Source organism: Orcinus orca, chromosome 11, assembly GCF_937001465.1.
Source record: "Orcinus orca chromosome 11, mOrcOrc1.1, whole genome shotgun sequence".
Lineage (NCBI taxonomy): Eukaryota > Metazoa > Chordata > Mammalia > Artiodactyla > Delphinidae > Orcinus > Orcinus orca.
Genome location: NC_064569.1, coordinates 67027603 through 67046368, shown reverse-complemented (window position 1 = coordinate 67046368; position 18766 = coordinate 67027603). Strand labels below are relative to the sequence as shown.

The 18766-nt window shown below is 36.6% G+C and overlaps 1 protein-coding gene and 1 pseudogene across 4 annotated transcripts in view; one reads left to right on the top strand and one right to left on the bottom strand.

The window, feature by feature from the left end:
- TMTC2 (transmembrane O-mannosyltransferase targeting cadherins 2) overlaps window positions 1-18766 on the bottom strand; it is a 420660-nt gene that overhangs the window by 157269 nt on the left and 244625 nt on the right. For all 4 annotated transcript variants that reach the window (XR_007469965.1, XM_049693957.1, XM_033407136.2 and 1 more), the window contains 3 exons: window positions 4936-5021; window positions 4285-4469; window positions 3125-3203 (listed from right to left, as the gene is read on the bottom strand). Coding sequence is in view for 3 of the 4 variants with exons in the window: in XM_049693957.1 (XP_049549914.1) it covers window positions 3125-3203; window positions 4285-4469; window positions 4936-5021 (350 nt within the window). In the remaining variant the exon portion in view is untranslated. The remainder of the gene's footprint in view (window positions 1-3124; window positions 3204-4284; window positions 4470-4935; window positions 5022-18766) is intronic.
- On the top strand, window positions 5163-6494 carry LOC101279670 (heterogeneous nuclear ribonucleoprotein A1-like; annotated as a pseudogene).

Below are 18766 nucleotides of genomic sequence, written 5' to 3'. Positions count from 1 at the left end.
CATTTCATGTATTTTCATACCTTACTAATTATAACTGCCACCTAGGTGAAACTTTAATTTTTGTTTATAAAAGTGATATATAGTGTCTTTTAAAATATGATTTGTACATGCTTGCAAATTCACTTAATTTTGGATGGGACGATACTCCTCAATTATTGTTACTCAATCACGTTGATCCTATGAAATCAAAGAGAATAATGAGAATGTATTTTTAAATAGACTTTTAAGTTTACTTATAAATTATCACAATAAAAACTAAGTCTTATGGTAAAATATAGAAAAATTTAAGTTGGGAAGCAAGTAATAATCGATAATCAAACTTGTTATTTTCTATTAATACACAAATACGAAAAATAGGCTCATTCGATGTTCAGGGTAAGTCCACTACTGGCATGCAGCATAGAGTGATATGTTTTTCATAAAATGTTCAAGGGAAGGGAAAATGCAAAGGGCTGGAGTGTTGGGGTTTTTTGTTGTTTTTTTTTGTTTTTTTAAGCAGCTGCAATGAATTGAGTTATTAAAGTAATAATAACATTCAAATATAATTGTATTTTTTCATACCTATTCCTTTATGTCTCCTAACTTCCAAATAAAAGAAAATAAATAATGTTTGCAGATATACATGCAAGTGCTTGGGGGTAGTGGTCTTGAAGGGGTAAATGAATGAGCCGTGAGAAAAATGAATACTTGCAGGCTAAATCTCACCAGACGTTATAATCCATCACTGATCCCTAAAGGGCACCAATAATATGCAAATGTGAGAATTAGAAAACACATTCAAGGCTGTTGATAAACTTGATAGGATAATCAGCACATGTTGACAGACTAATGAAAATGATGAACTGATAGGGCAGCTTATCTCCTGGGCCATTTTTTTTTCTTGTCAAATGGAGGCTAATCAAAATGTATTAGGAGTTAAAGCCAACACTCAGAGGATTTCACCCATTTGATTAGGAGGTGAACTCATTCTCGGAGAAAATTACAGTTTCGTGAACAACTGAAACTACAAAACCTAGTCAGCTGACAGACCGTCACATAAAATTAAACAGAAGGCAGCCACTATAATTATGGCAGAAATCTGGAATTATAAATTATATTGGGATTCTCCCCTTGCAAATTGTTAGAGGGCTTTGCAGAGTCTGGGCAAAGCGGCTCCCTCCTTCTATAATGGAAAATAAGACAAAGGACTAAGCAATCACCCCAGGGATACACTTATCTTTTGCTGCCTGTGTGTGCTCAGCATCTGTGTAACCACATGAGACACAGATCTCAAGGTACCAGCTGAATTTTCAATCAAATGTATTTACTTAAAATAATTGAATGAATTTTCTCAAATCATTAACTATAGTGAATACCACACTTCCTATTAACAATAAAGATGCCATATGCAGTCTGCTGCCATGGATCTGAGTCCTTTCCTAATTTAAAGAAAGATGTCTTCTCTGATAACCGAGGAAAATTGGGAAAAAGTCCTTCCCAAGCATTAGCGTTAAAAATAAAATTATAAACTAAAACCACTGTGCCTGCTCAGACAAAACTAGAGAACACAGTTCTTTCAATATTCATTTTGAAATGAATAACCATCCAGCACTAACACAGAAGGTTAATTCAACTGATAAATCTAGGTACACACTTTATGGACATGTACATTTCACCTGAGTGGACAGATCGATGGTAAAATGTTAGATAGTGAAAGGCGCGGTTTTAATTCATAAGAGGGTAAAGACAAAAGTACATTTAAGGAAGTTAGATTTTACCTTTCAGTAATTATACCAAAGAGAAAAAGAAATAGCAACTAAAACTACTCCAGTGTCCTCTTTAACACGAGCGTTAAATCACCCTACTGCTGTCCAGGCTAAATGTCAGGATTCCCAGAGACAAGGAATGAATATATAAACCTCTCCCAAATCTTTTTTTTTTTTCTATTTACTGACCTGTGCCTTGTTATAGCTCTAAACTATTTCTGAATTTTCTGTTATTTAAAAAAAAGTAGAAGTGAGTGTCCTTGCCAGGCATATATTTTCTAGTTTGGGAGGACTTGGGATTTTATATGTGTACTCAGAGCCATACAGCTACTATCAAATGTCTCAAATCACAGAATATAAAAGCATAACATAATCCTAGCGATCATGTAGTCACATTTAGTTTATATGCATGAGGAAGGCCTAGAAATACTAAGCAAGTTAACCAAGTTTAATGAAAAAGGAAAATCTGAGTTTGCGATTTGTTGTTCGGAGAAAAAGAAATATTTGATTTGAGGACAAAAGTAACCCCTTATCTGGAAACAGCAGAGTTAATCAATCAGCAGAACATCTTAAACTTTAGGGATTCTTTTCAAGAATCACATACCGAATAGGCAATTTTCAGGTGTGTCCACCATCAAACAGCTGTGGTAACAATTTCCTATAAGGCTGCCACGGATCAATTGCAGGTAATAGGCAGATTATTTTACTAGAAATTCTAGTTCTTGACCTCTTGTACCTAGAAAAATCAATGCCCTAGCGTACATACTTTCTGATTAATAAGAAAATTAAGCTAATTATTCAATGTAGAAAAAGGAATAATTGTAGTAGGATATTTACACTCTTCACAGTATTGTTTTTACTCTAAAATAATACCCTGAAAAAAACCTCTTGAGATCCAAGCCTTTATCAGTGAAAACCATACAAGTTGGCTCAGTTGCTCACATTTTTTTATAAGCATCAAAACCATGAATCTCTACATCATAGCAATGTTTATTTTTGAGGAGGACATTATGATTAAGAAAATAACATGATCAAAAATTATCACAAATTTCATAAATTCATTAAAATCTACATGTACTTTATTCATCATTTTCAATCTCTAGGGTTTAGCTAACACTCAAAACCCGCTTCAGTTTTTGAGCCCCTTTTGAACAACTCTGGGATCCAGCCAATTGTTGAAAATCACTATGTTAACACATTTATTTCTCTTAGAATAAGTATGCTTTGTAAAAATTTGAATGTGACACTCAATTGTGAACAGGGTTTTTTTAGTGAAGATTAACAATATGATTTATTAGAATTCCATTTAACAGAATTACAGGTTTCAATTTTTCCATAGGTCCCTGAAATATCAATTAAAATATTACTATTTTACTTACCCATCATGTTGTACAAGCTCTGTGGGGCAAACTGCCTTGGCATTTTCTGAATTGCTTCCTTGTATACACTAAGTGCATCCTAATTTAAGAAACAGAAAAAGAGCTAAAGTACAGGGCTAGTCACTGAAAATAAAATAACAACATCCTTCCAAAATTAAAATCTTCCATTGCTCTTTCTAAATGGTATTTAGAGGAAAATAATTAAGCCGTCCTTTGATATCATACTGCCTCCATTTCATGAATAAAAATATTCAACCCAGTCCGTGAAGAAGGTCATATAAAAATCAGTTTAACAAGGAGTCAAATGTTACCATTGTTCTCTCAATATAAATTTTTCAGTTCCCATAGATTATGCAATAAAATAACCAGAAGTCACCCACAGTCATCTAAAATCTGTAGGTACTTCAAGTCAGGTGATTAAGTAGGATCTAAATAAAATATCGACTAACGAATCTTCTAGCTACTGAGACCTACTGAGATCATTAAATGCAATTATTTTTAAAATTCTATTTTCACCCTCACGTTGCAATCTTAATACATCGTGTAAGAGTGTGTGGGGGTGTCATTTGAGGAGGGAGGAGCCATACTGAATGGGAGAGAAGAAACCCATGCAGGCAGGCTTCATGAGAGAGACGGGGAACACAGGACTGGGTCAACCTCCCAACTTCCCATACAAGACCCTGTCTCCATCACCTTTCCCCTCTCCCCAATTTAAAAACACAATAAAATTAGTTTTCACTGGGTTATTGTTTTAAAAAGAATGAAAAGAAACGAGTAGGCTTTATATCAAATCATTTACTCAATACGCAGAGTACAAAAATGTATTTTTTAACATCAAAAAATGGATATAGATAAAAATAATAATGTGTCTTGAATTGTAAAATCAAAGAGATGGTGAGCAAACAAGCTTGAGCTGCAATGCATGTTATTTCCTTTTCCTGAGGAGTCATAATTACGCTGAGAAATTCACAGTGAAGAAATCCATTAGGTTTTGCTTGAGCAGAGTTTTTTTCCAAAAGAATTTCACCATAAAACTCTTTTAATAAAAACACTTATGAGCTTCTTAAATGATCAGTGTCCCTACAATGAGATTGTAGGTAGAAAGCATTGAGACTAGATCAGAACAAGGGGGAGGAATAAGGCAGAGGTTTTGGCCTGACCTCATAGTGTCCCTGCTCATGATAGAGTTTCCCCAGGTTGTACAGACAGCTGGTGACCGAGCTCTTATGGGCATGAGGGTCCTTTAGGTTTTCGTCAGGGATCTCAGAACACTTCAGGAACGTGCGTCGAGCTTCTTCCGTCTTTCCTTGGTTCATTAGAATAATCCCGGTGTTTAAATATGCAGCTGAGGGGAGACAAGTGGAAATACAAATGTTGAGAAGATGATGTATACTATGGAAACAATAAAGTTATCTTTACTTCTGTTTTGTTTCTATGCATTATTTCTGATTTTAAAAGAAAACCAAGAAATAAATACCCAGGGAACAAATATACAAAAGAACAACAATGTAGTAAGAAGTACAGGTATCACTGAAAAAAAATATATGAGTCTCTGCCTTCAAGGAGTCAGAATATTTTGAGCTTAATATCTAGATGAATAAAAGTTATATTTATCTTAATATATTAACATGATAAACAGGCACCAAAATATTAAAATTGAGAGAGATGTAATTGTTAAAGTCTCATCATTTGATTGGCAAGTATTCAGAAATAGAGTTACCATGTTTTTTAATCTGTGAGGCTTTAAATCACCATTTTCACGAAGGGAGGGGGAGGGAGGGATATTTTAAAAGGACTTGAATGTTACTTACAAGCCAGCGTAGGCCTGCTCCCGATCGCCAATTTATAATAATGTAGTGCTTCTGCAAACCTGCTGTTCTCTTGTAGAAGTAACCCTCTGCATGAGCAAAACAGAAATTTGGAGACAAGACTGTATTACTATACATAAAATCAAATTTTCATTTTATATTTCAAAAATAAAAATGGTTTTTTCTGCTCGTGGACGCCGCCGAGTAAGCATCGTTGACGTCTCCCCCAACCCTCCACTGCCGTTATGTCTAAGTCAGAGTCACCCAAAGAGCCCGAAGAGCTGCGGAAGCTCTTCATCGGAGGTTTGAGCTTTGAAACAACCGATGAGAGTCTGAGGAGCCATTTTGAGCAGTGGGGAACGCTCACAGATTGTGTGGTAATGAGGGATCCAAACACCAAGCGCTCCAGAGGCTTCGGGTTTGTCACATATGCCACTGTGGAGGAGGTGGATGCGGCCATGAATGCAAGGCCACACAAGGTGGATGGAAGAGTTGTGGAACCAAAGAGGGCCGGCCGTCTCAAGAGAAGATTCTCAAAGACCTGGTGCCCACTTAACTGTGAAAAAGATTTTTGTTGGTGGCATTAAAGAAGACACTGAAGAACATCATCTAAGAGATTATTTTGAACAGTATGGGAAAATTGAAGTGATTGAAATCATGACTGACCGAGGCAGTGGCAAAAAGAGAGGCTTTGCTTTTGTAACCTTTGATGATCATGACTCTGTAGACAAGATTGTCATTCAGAAATACCACACTGTGAATGGCCACAACTGTGAAGTAAGGAAAGCCCTATCTAAGCAAGAGATGGCTAGTGCTTCATCCAGCCAAAGAGGTCGAAGTGGTTCTGGAAACTTTGGTGGTGGTCGTGGAGGTGGTTTTGGTGGGAATGACAACTTTGGTCGTGGAGGAAACTTCAGCGGTCGAGGTGGCTTTGGTGGCAGCCGCGGTGGTGGTGGATATGGTGGCAGTGGGGACGGCTATAATGGATTCGGTAATGATGGAAGCAATTTTGGAGGTGGTGGAAGCTACAACGATTTTGGCAGTTACAACAATCAGTCTTCAAATTTTGGACGCATGAAAGGAGGAAACTTTGGAGGCAGAAGTTCTGGCCCCTATGGTGGTGGAGGCCAATACTTTGCCAAACCCCGAAACCAAGGTGGCTATGGTGGTTCCAGCAGCAGCAGTAGCTATGGCAGTGGCAGAAGGTTTTGATTACTGCCAGGAAACAAAGCTTAGCAGGAGAGGAGAGCCAGAGAAGTGACAGGGAAGCTACAGGTTACAACAGATTTGTGAACTCAGCCAAGCACAGTGGTGGCAGGGCCTAGCTGCTACAAAGAAGACATGTTTTAGACAATACTCATGTGTATGGGCAAAAAAACTCGAGGACTGTATTTGTGACTAATTGTATAACAGGTTATTTTAGTTTCTGTTCTGTGGAAAGTGTAAAGCATTCCAACAAAGGGTTTTAATGTAGATTTTTTTTTTTTTTTGCACCCATGCTGTTGATTGCTAAATGTAATAGTCTGATCGTGACGCTGAATAAATGTGTCTTTTTTTTTAAATGTGCTGTGTAAAGTTAGTCTACTCTGAAGCCATTTTGGTAAACCACCCCAACAGTGTGAAGTTAGTATTCCTTCAGGGTGATGCCAGGTTCCATTCAAAATTTATTTACAACCTGCTTTGGTGGAGAAGCTACTGTCTTCTGAAACCTTGGTGTAGTTGAACTGACAGTTACTGCGTTGTGACCTTGGAGTTCACCGTGAAAAAGGGTCACCCAAGCCAAGTCATGGAGTTTTTTGATTATTAATATATGATTGTTGGCACATCCTATGCAATATATCTAAATTGGATTATGGTACCAGATATAGATGGGAATGAAGCTTGTGTATCATCCATTATCATGTGTAATAAATAAACAATTTAATACCCTCTTGAAAAAAAAAATGGTTAATGGGGCCATAAAAATGATGAGGTACTATAAAAATAAATTCTAAATAGAAGGAAATGATTACTCAGGAGAGAAAATACTAGAGAGGGATCAGCTGCATTTACGTTACATTAGAAAGTATTAAGAAGTAATTTCAAAAAGCTCTTTACCCCCTACTGAAATTTCCCTTTTCCAGCAATCTTTTCTCTCCCACTAGAATTACAAACCACCTGGATTTCTCCTTGGAGTACGCAGTTTTTCATCACTTCAGAAAGGAAACCTGTCTAAGGCCCTGATATACATATATACATTTAAACCTGAGACGCCTCTCCCACTGGCCATATTGCTTGGGAAATATTGGCCCATGACTGCTTGAAAGGCAAAAGGTAATCTGGATCAATAGTATAGAGTCAGAATCTTATCAGATTCCATCAAAGACTGAAGACCAACCACATTGTTATTTCCTTATTATTTGGATTTGGTCAAATAAGCTTAAATTTCAGAACACTGGGCGAATTTCAGTTCACTGTTGCGAGACATGCTTTGGTCTACAGACCCTCAGACTCTGGGCCTCCCTAGGAGGCTCCTCTGGCAGTGCGTGGCCACATGGATTATCCCAGCATTTCCAGGCCCTGCCCTCATGACAAGTGAGAATCAATTATAAGCATGTCTGTGAAAATACAGTGTCAAGGAACTGGACTAAGTTCTGAAAGTTCTCACGGAGGGCTTTCTGGCCTATCCCTATTCTCATATAATCAGCAAGTGTCTTACAGACATTTGGCACCTCTCTTGGACCCGAGAACTACTGTCATGAACCTCAAATTGCAGATTCCATTTGCCAGCTCCTGAGGCCTCCAAAAGGCGGGAAAATGGAGGTTTGCAAAATGAGAAGGCCACTGATAAAAACTTATCATTTTGTAGAGTATTTCTAAGTACTCAGCTTTTTACTTAATGGGCATGATTGAAAAATAATGAAGTAAATCATTTTGAAATTAAAGTTTGCTCACTTGTGTCATTAGCATATATTAACCTCATTATTTCTATTATTTGTTAAAAGAGCCATTTGAATAAATGAAACTGTTCCAAACCACATTAACAGTTACATATACACAGAAATGTACATATCTGTAGAAAATTTAGAGCAACAATTTGATAATGAAATTGATGCGCTTTGCTGTTAAGTGTACTTTTCAGTTGCTAGGAACAAGGAAAAACAAAGCTTCCTGCTGCATTTAAGAGTCTATGAAAAAGTTCAGTTGTCTTTAGAAGCAAGTAAAACTGATAAAGAGAAAGAACACTCACATATCTTCCAAAAAGGAGTAATATTCTTTATAAAAATAATTTTGACAAAATGCTTTCCAGTTAGCTAAGCTCATACACATTATCTCATTTCAGAAACATATCTACAACCTTAATTGTCTTTGTCACTTTCCTTTGAGGTTCAGATAAAGAGGTGTTTCTTCTTTGATACAAGGCCAATGTCATCAGAGGAGAAATCCATCTTAATTCGAGTCTTTCTACTTTCTTTAGGAACTAAAGTCCTTCCACGAGCCCCTTTTTATCCAATATCTTCAATCTTTTTCCCCATTGCAATTTCCTTTCCCTTAAGACTACAAAAACGTTTGTGTGCCTCTTAGCATAGAGCGGAAGATAAAACCCTACCACCTTATCATTCCTGCATCCACCTCTTAACTACCTCTTACTGTCGTTCTTCCCCTCAAAGTCAGATTTCCTTTAAGAATAGTCTGTGGTGCACATGTCCAATGACTGAAATCCCATTTACCCCTAAATCCAGTTTAGGCTCTTTCCCAGAATTCTGCTGAAATGTCATAATCGAATTTCCACTAATTATCAAACTCCCCAAATAGTTTGCTTGTATGAATCACCTACTCAACTGTAGCATCTGTGACTATTAAACCCATTTTCCTTCCTGAAACTCTTGTGTTTCCTCGGCTTCTGGAAAACCAGTCTTCCTTATTCTCTATCCCTGAGACTATCCTTCCAAGAATGAAGAAAAGTGTATCTTTACTCATATATTCCTTTAAAAGAAGTTGGTATTTCCCAGGACTTTGTCTTTTTCTCCTTTTCTTGGTAAGTACTGTCTCTGCATGACAACATGCATACATGCAGCTCATATGCTGACTGTTCTCAATTCTAAATTAGTGATCTCTCTCCGGACATCCAGATCTGTTGAAAATTCAACAGCTTACTCAACCACATCAATCTAGGTGCTTATTAGCTGGAATTTCAAAACCAACACATCCAAAAATTGAAAGCAATATTTCCCACTCAAAAATAAAGTGATAAATGAAAGAGATAAAAGAAGAAAAAAATCTTTCCTCAACAATTAGAACCATCCTTTACATCAGTTGCTAAAATCAGAAACCTGGTTATCACTCGTGACTTTTCACTTACCCTCAAAATCCCAGGTTTAAAAAGTTTCCAGAGCCTACCAATTCTTATTTTATTTTCTAAGGCTCTTTACTCTGGCCCCTCAAAGTTCACTTTTACAGATCTGGCAGAGCCCTTTTTACCTTTCCTGTCACCTAAATAACTGCAATCGCCCACTAATTAGTCTGCACATAATTACATTTCTAAAGGACAAATATGCTGTTAGGCTAGACAAAAAGAACATGAGGAGATGAATGCATATCTTTGAAACTGTACCTAAAGCCCATAAACCTGGAAAATGATGTATTCAGCCTCATGGGCTCCCCCATACTGATGTATTACAGTCCTGTCATTTTCTACCTCATAAAATACAGCATGATAACCACACCTAGACAATCCTGTCCAGCCTGCCTCATTCTTTGGAAGAAACTAGTCACACAGGGATGGAGCAGCTAAGTCTCCAGGATTATATATAAAGTGGCTCTTTGAATTAGAGAGCATCATCCTCTGTATCATCTGAATAAAGTTAGCAACGGAATGAGTCCAAGTTAGACGGCTATTGTGACCAATTTCTCATGGCTAAGGATTTAATTGAGCATCAACTATGCTCTAGTATGCACACTGCAAATGTGAACAAGACAGATGCACTCTCCTGTGGATGCACGATCTATTGAGGGAGACAAATAAGAAAATAAATGGTGTGGAAAATTACTATGATAGGGCACAGAGGAGCAACACCGCTCTAGCTCAGGAATGGACAAAGGAAGGTTCACGGAGTGCAAGTGCCATTGGGCAGAGGCTTGAAAGTAAGCAGCAGTTAAGAGTGTCATCATCAGCCCCATGTTACACAGGAAGAAAGCGAGGTCCACGGAGAATTTACCAACTAACCCTAGGTTTTATGGTTAACAAGAGACAAAGCCAGGACTGGAACACAGTTTCTCTGATACTAAATCCCATGCTCTTTCTAAAAGAAAAAAAGAAGAGGAGAGAGAAGATAATTCAAGTCTAGATGCATATGTACTAGGTTATGTTTCCTTTTGCTCTAAAATTCTTCAGATTTTGGATAATATGAATTTGAATTAATGCTCTGAAAAGGAATCCAAACGCCATTTTGACAGTTCAGGATGAATTTGGGTCAATTCTAGCACTGTAACAACGAAGCTTCTATTACTGCTGTTCTCCACATTTATAGAACCCATTCTTTATTTTACTGAAGACTGGATAGAAGGATAGAAACCCTTCACATTGTAATAGTTGTGGTTGTAACAATAAGAACAACAACAACAGCTAAACCTATTTGGCACTTACAGTGCTACATATATTTACTTAATTTACATATATTAACTTATTACTCATCAATAATCTTATGAGGTAGGTTATTATTACAAGTCTCATTTTACAGGTGATGAATCTGGGGCAAGTAAAAGTTCTGCAACATACCAGAGGACACACAGCTAGCAAGAAGTGTGCCACAGTTCAAGCCCAGCAATCCGATTGTAAAGGAGGATCTGTATTTTAATAGACCATTCATACCAAAGGCTTTTCCACAGCTGTTTAAAATTGATGACACAGTTTGTTTACATGCTGATCATGTCAATAAAATCTTCTGGTTTCTATGTATATTAAAAACAACAACACATTTTAATATACCATCAAGCTAGAATCTAATAAGAAATAGTGTTATTCATGTTATGTGAAGTTGCTTTACAATTAAGGAAACTGGCCCATGCTATAGATTAATGTGAATTCAAAGTGTCTTTTGGGGGAGAAATTGAAAAAATGTTATTGATCTCTAAATAATAAATGGTTGGGTCACTTTTATGTATCTGTGTGTAGGTGGATATATTATAGTGTATTTTAATAGATTCAAATCTTTTACTTCTCATATTTCTCCCCCAGTGATTTATCTTTCAGAACCACAGTCACTGAAATTAAGCAGCCAGTGAAGAATACAAATTGGAGAAACAGAAAGAATAAATACTTGTTACAGTCAAAGGAAGAAAACACATCTGGATACAAGAAGTACTATTCACTGTAACACTTAAATTCCAGAAGACCACTTTACTTCAAGAAAAAAACAACAAAATGCCCTCCCTTAAATCCTTTCAGCTTTTTTTTTAACCTGATTTTCACCATTTTCTAGGAATTACCATTAAGTGTGTAGAATTTCTTTTTCTTGCAAAAGTTTTGCCCATCTTTACCCCAATCTCCCCTAACAACCCTTTCTCTAAAATACCATTAAAAATAAAAATCACAATACTCCAGATATTTGATAAATGAAAACCAGTCAAACCCATGGTAACAGTGGATTGGACAGAGTTAAATGCAAACATTAAGTGTAAATAGGCAGACAAATCCCTAGCTGATTCTAAATATTGACAGAGACAGAAGGGGAGCATTTTTTAGTACAATGTTTCTCAACCAGGGGTGACTCTGTCTCCCAGGGGACACTGGGCAATGTCTGGAGACGTTTATGGTTGTCACAAGTGGGTGGATGCTACTGGCATCTAGTGGGTAGAGGCCAGGTATGCCGTTAAATATGTAAACATGTTAGAAGACACAAGACAGCCCCCGAAAGCAAAGATTTATCTGGCCCCCAATGTCAATAGTGCTGAGGTTAAGAAACCACATTTAGCATTTCATACATCCTAACTGCAACATATCTATTCAGAACATAAGGTCCTCATGTCCTTGCTAACCACATACATGAACTATGTAGAGAATACAGAATGTAAAAAAGCAAACTACAGGGAATAAATTATTTTTTTCAATAAAAATCTAATCTATCATCATTTCTACTGACTTTTCATTTAAAAAGGCAACAAAATAAATTTTCTAAATTTTTTTTTTTTTTTTTTTGCGGTACGCAGGCTTCTCACTGTTGCGGCCTCTCCCGTCGCGGAGCACAGGCTCTGGACGCGCAGGCTCAGCGGCCATGGCTCACGGGCCCAGCCGCTCCGCGGCATGTGGGATCTTCCCGGACCGGGGCACGAACCCGTGTCCCCTGCATCGGCAGGCAGACTCTCAACCACTGCACCACCGGGGAAGCCCTCTAAATTATTTTAAAAAGCATGCCCTTCCCCACTGCTGTCAGTACATACAAACAAAATGTCAGTGGCTCTTTGTAGAAGGTTGCCCTCAATACAGAACTGTCAAAACATACAAATCCTCAAGTAGAGCTACCTTTTGCCTCAGGTTCAAACAAAGGTCTTTAAAAATCGTTGAAATCCGACATGTTCGAATATTGGTATTAATAAAGCACATCAGCAGAAGTATACTTTTGAAGAATATGTATTGCAGTAAACAGAAGAAAAGTATAGTTTTCAAGAATATGAATTGCAGTAAACTAAGCGGACTTTTACTCAGAACATGGGTGAAACAGGATGTGGTTTACAGAGCCATGAGCTGTTAAGACCAGGGAAATACTAAAGGATAGTAGCTTTCTTTCTTTTTTCAATTTCATTAAAGCATAATTTGTGGCACTCCTACACCATATTAAACATTGAGAATAAGATTACCAAACAATAGGTAAATATTTTTTGAATGAACTACCTCATGGTGAAGACAGATGATCAAACACTCACAATACAGTGTAAATGAAGAATAAAGTGTTCTGGGAACCCACAAAAGGGACACTTTTCCACGATGACAGGTCAGGTGAGGTTTGTAGGGAAGGCAAGCATGCAGGGAATGGAGTTCCAGACAGATCAGGCCGCCAGGCTTATGAAAACTCAAAGTTACAGAGGATAGCATTTTAATCTACCAGTAGCAGTAACGACAAGCTTCATGGAAATTAAATGACGATCTATGTTAGAAGCCTTCTGGAAACTGAAAAGCTAAAACAACTTAAAATTAAGATTATGTTATTGAGAATATTTCAGTAATAAGTTGTTTGGTTATTCCCTGGGCAAAAATTCTTAGTCATCAAAATAAATCAGATAGCTTAATGTTTACAGGCAATGGTTCACAAAATAATCGATAATCCTTAAGGTCCAAATACTAACAAAAACATCATGTTCATGTTAAATTGAGACATTTTTTCTGAACTTTATTTTGTTTGATTACCTTTTAACACATGTAGGTACTCTGAAACTAAGATTTCTTTCCTCAGAGATAAGACATTATATGTTTTAGATGTTCAATGTTTTCCTAAAGTATTCATGCCTCTGAAATTTCCCAACTGACATTAATTGGCATTGGCTTGGCATCATATTCAAACTTTGCATTAATTCACATTTAATAACTGATTTTGCTAATTCAGCTGGACTCTAATAATGAGATTTTATATAATTTAATTGTGAAATGGCATTACAGTTGCATTTCTTCTGTTTTTCCAAGATTAATGCCTAGTTTTAGTCTATGTTTATAATAGGATATTTGGAAACATAAATCGTTAATCTCTATTATCAGACAGAAGTGATAATTAACAGCACGTCAAACTCATAACACACAAATCTTGCTTGATAAAATAGGTATCAGGCAAAAATCTCAAGTGACTATCCCAGCAGTAAATGGAATGAAACTCAAAGTCCTTTTTAAAAACAGAAGCTGTAAGTAAAATGAATAAATTACTACTACTTGAATCAACTGCAGTAATGCCAAGGTTTAGGGTGACACAAGAGCTTAGAAATTAAGTATCTAATATGCACAAGCCACTGAATACATACAAAGAACCAGAATCAATCAGGACAGGAGTCTTGGTCATGTGACTAAATTCTATCCAATGAAATGAAAGCACAGTAGCCAGAGGACCTCTAGGAAAAGTCCTCAAAGAGGAGGGAGCATGTTCTCCCTTACCCTTCCTCTGTCCTGCTGACTATAGGTGGAGGCCCAGTTCTGAGGATGGTAGAGAAAAGCCCTGTTCTGAAGATGCTAGAGAGCAAACTGAAAGGAGCCCAGAAACTGAGCCCTTTATAAAAATTTCCCATGACCCTGGGACTGCACACCTCTGGACTTCTCTGTACAGAGAATACAATTTTAACTAGTTTAAGCTAATGTTATTTGGGATTTCTTACCACTTACTTTCTTATCCTCTTCTCTACTGATAAAAAAGCACATGTAAATGACCCAATTTCGTTCCTTTATTTGGCTGAGTAATATTCCATTGGGTCATTGGTAGAGATGTGCATGGATCTAGAGAGTGTCATACAAAGTGAAGTAGGTCAGAAAGAGAACAACAAGTATCGTATATTAATGCATGTATGTGGAACCTAGAAAAATGGTACAGATGAACCGGTTTGCAGGGCAGAAATAGAGACACAGATGTAGAGAACAAACGTATGGACACCAAGGGGGGAAAGCGGTGGGGGGTGGTGGTGTGATGAATTGGGATTGACATATATACACTAATATGTATAAAATGGATAACTAATAAGAAGCTGCTGTATAAATAAATAAATAAAATTAAATTAAAAATATATATACATATAAAAGCACATGCATTGTTTTGTTTAGTTTTTCTTTTTTTTTTTAAAAACTAAAATATGTAATATCAAGTATGGCTCTTATAGAGAATTTTAAGGAAAATTTCTATTAATTATATTTGAATGAATACAAAGTATGTGTTGTCTGGTTTTGAGTGATAACCAGATGAGACAATTTGCCAAGTATGAAATTTGCAATTAAAATATTCAATTAAACTTATACAATTTTAGAGTGTAATAGGGGCATGAAATTGGAACTCTTAAATTAAATGTCTAGACATCAGAGTGGTCAGAGTTATCACTCTTTGCCCAAAAGAGTGATGACATTAGTAGCATTTTTTAATATAAAAGCATTTTAGTTAATCCTCTCAATCCTCAAATAACTAGAAAGAAGCAGATTCATAGCATTATCACATGAAATAGAAATAGGTAGGATTTTAATCTCAGAAAAAAGATACAAGTGAGATATAAGTGATTGAATTTGAGTTCCATGGGAGATTCCAGAGACAAAGTTATATAAATTTTCTGGTCTCACATGGCACATCTATGGCTTTCAGGTCACCCTAGGATAACAGATTTTGTATTTGAGGACCACGCAAAAGAATTCCCTCTACTCATATTTTTTTTTCTCAAATCATAAACTCAACTTTCCTTCTCTCCTTTTCTTTAATTAAACTAGAAAAGCACTAAGAGAGAAAGGGAATATAAACAGTTAACTTTTTACTTAAAACACACAATTTCAATTTATTAGAATAATAATATGCGTGTTACAAAAAGCATAATTTAATTGGATATTAATTTTAAACTACTGCTAAGTTATTATACATGATAACTATATACTGTATGTACTCTGAGCAAAATAAAAAGATGTCACTTCTTGAAAAGGTTAAATCCCACTGAGCAATGAGCAAGTTGTTTCCCCGCTCCACACTTTCATTGCATGAAGAAGAATGGAAATGGAGATGGAGAAAAAGACAACAATCATGTAACGTGAACTAGACAGATGCGCACACAGGATTCTATTACATAGCTCCCCAAAGCTGAAACCCGTTTCACTGGGTATCACTTCTAAGTGTCACAGAACTGCCAAGTAATACAGTTTCAGAAAATACAGTTAAGCCTCCTCTCTGGTATCTTTCTTTTGACACAGACCTGTTTATTTGTTCTAAATTGGATTTTGTTTAGACTTTGACAACTGAATAAAGTACAGTAATGACATCCTATTTCATAAAGATGATTATTTTTTATTCTAACCTATCAAATATGGGGCAGTAGGCATCCAATCAAAAAACTGTTTTTATATTTCCAACACATTACTAAAAACCTCATCAGTTCCTATTAGGGGGAAAATGAACAAGTTGTAGCTTTTATTAACTTTATTTTAAAATTAGTTTTTGCTTAGGGTCTAAAGAAAGAGAAATGTATCCTCACTATAGTACCATGTCTGAAAAATAGATGAAGACTCAGTTAAATGGAGCATTCATTACGAAGATACTTCTTCTGAGTTAGAGTCTGGACTATGCCATCTAAATAAGCCTTTATCCCATATAAGTCTACTTCTACTCTGTAACACGTCCTGAACAAAATGCTTCACGATTATTATCTTATGTAATTCTCTCAATAAACCTATAAAGGTATAATCCCCATTTTACAAATAAGGAGCCCCAAAATCAGAATGGCTACTCAAATCTACATAGCTAATTTTGTTGAATCTGGGATACACAGACTACATTGTATATTAATATATGCATAATTCACTTTATACCTGTCTTCTGAATATATAATTATGGCTATATTTTCCTCTACATGTCATACAATAATAATAGGTGTGAATATACTTTCCTAGTTAAAAAATAGCACTTAAGAGGAAGTAAGAAAGAGAATTAACACTCGATGTGTGTTCTCCATATTATTTCTTTTCATAATTAAAATTAGCAATTTCAAATATTATTACTCTTTTTACTTTAGAGATATGAAAACATCAGAGATAGAAATTAAACAACTTGCCCATGATAACACAACTGGAAAGTCTTAAGATGAGGCTCAAATTCAGAGCTGCCAGGCTTCAAGTCACATGTCTTTCCATGTCTTTTCCCATATTAGTCCACTGGGAATATGTACCTGTTCTTAGTTTAAGCATTTATAATTGCCCTCTCTCTCCTGCTCATATACCCAGTGCTTTTCCATTTTCTGTATCAACAAATTTCTCTTCTTTCTGTATTTATACATGCCCATCCCAATATATAAACATCTTGGATTTGCTTCAAAGGTGGGTAAACTACAGCCTCCAATGCCAAGTCAACTTCACCAAGAAATGCATCATAACCAATATACTTGGTGTGATAGTTAATTTTATGTGTCTATTTCATTGGATCATAGAAGACCCAGAACACTAGTTAAACATTATTTCTGAGTATGTCTGTGGGGATGTTTCAGGAAGATTAGCATTGTATTCAGCAGATGGAGTAAAGCACATTGTCTTTCCCATTGTAGGTGGGCATCATCCAATCTGTTGAGGGTCTGAATAGAACAAAAAAGAGAATAGGAAGATTTCTTTCTCTCTGTCTCAGCTGGGACACTGATCTGCCCTCAGTAATCCTGGTTGTCAGGCTTACAGATGCAGACTGGAATTTACACCACCATCCTTCCTGGGTCTCCAGCTTGCAGAGGGCAGATCATGAGACTTTTCAACCTTCATAATTTCATAAATCAATGACTTACAATAAATCTCTTTACTATATACATACACACACACACACACACACACACACACACACACACACACACTAGCGGTTCAGTTTCTCTGGAGACTCTGATTAATACAACTTATAAAGGGGTTTCCCTGAGTTATTCTTGTGCTCAAGACCTACTTCTCTTAATGGAAATGTTTACCAGTGAGTGTAAGCAATATCGTCACACAAGAGAGCTGTGAGCTGTTAGAAGCGGAATGAAATTAACAGCTAACAAACTCTTTAGCTTTTTATTATACAATTATATCAAGTTTCCAGGAACTTTATTTAATCCTTGCTACAACACTAGGTGATATCAGAGCCCAATTTTGCAGATGAAGAACAAGGATTAAGCAACTTGACCAAGTGCAGGACCAATAAATGGGAGATCTGAATCCAAGTCTGTTTAATGCCAAAACCCATGCCCTTAATATTTCACAAGGCTGCCTCCATGGTGCAAAGGTGAGAGTTAAATTTTTTAAAAAATGAAACTTTTCCCTTTTCCCCACTCCTTTTCTCCCCACAAAAACAAATATTATTCAGGTAGGTCTATATATATTTTCTGGGACCATAGTCAAATCTCTTTCAAATATTTCCTCATTCTCTAAGAGAATTTTGTGATTTAAAACAAGCAAAATTAAGAACTAAAGCATACCTAAGACAAAGGCATTGACCACCAGTGATGGAACTTTAAACCTATATACAGACTTGCTTTTATTCTTTGCTATTTACAGGGGCTATCCAAAATCGATGACTAATTATTATGTCATTTTTTGAAGGAGAGATATTTGTCAGTTGGATGGTGTACAATCACTGTGGAGGAACCCCAAGCTGGGATACAGGAGTAGGCCAAAGCTTGACCTGCTCAGTAAAAGTCAATGTAATTAGCCTCTTGATTTGTTCATTCATTCGTTCAAAATATATTTTGAAAGTGCCATTATAGAGATTTTAATGACTGGCAGAAAAGAGAGATAATTTAAAAAGCAGTAACAAAGTTGTGTACAGGGTACCATGATACAGTCTGATGCACCGTGGAAGTCCACAGAAGGAAACCTAACTTAAAACTAGTTTGTTCAGGGTTCCGGAGGAGGGCCGGACCCGGCTGGGTGGGTGGGAAGTGCGGCTGGTAATCTGGCAGCTGCCGAGAGAGAGAAGATTATAAATGCCAGAGCCATTTAAATGATGGTTAGCTGTTGAATTCTGACACTTCCTTAAATACCTTCTTGCACCAACATCTTCAGTGGGAAGAGTTCAGGAAAAGTAGCAGAGGGAAGAAGAGACAACAGTTACATGTACCATGGCTATACCAATAACAGTACTTGACTGTGATCTCTTGCTATATGGCCGAGGTCACCGCACATTGG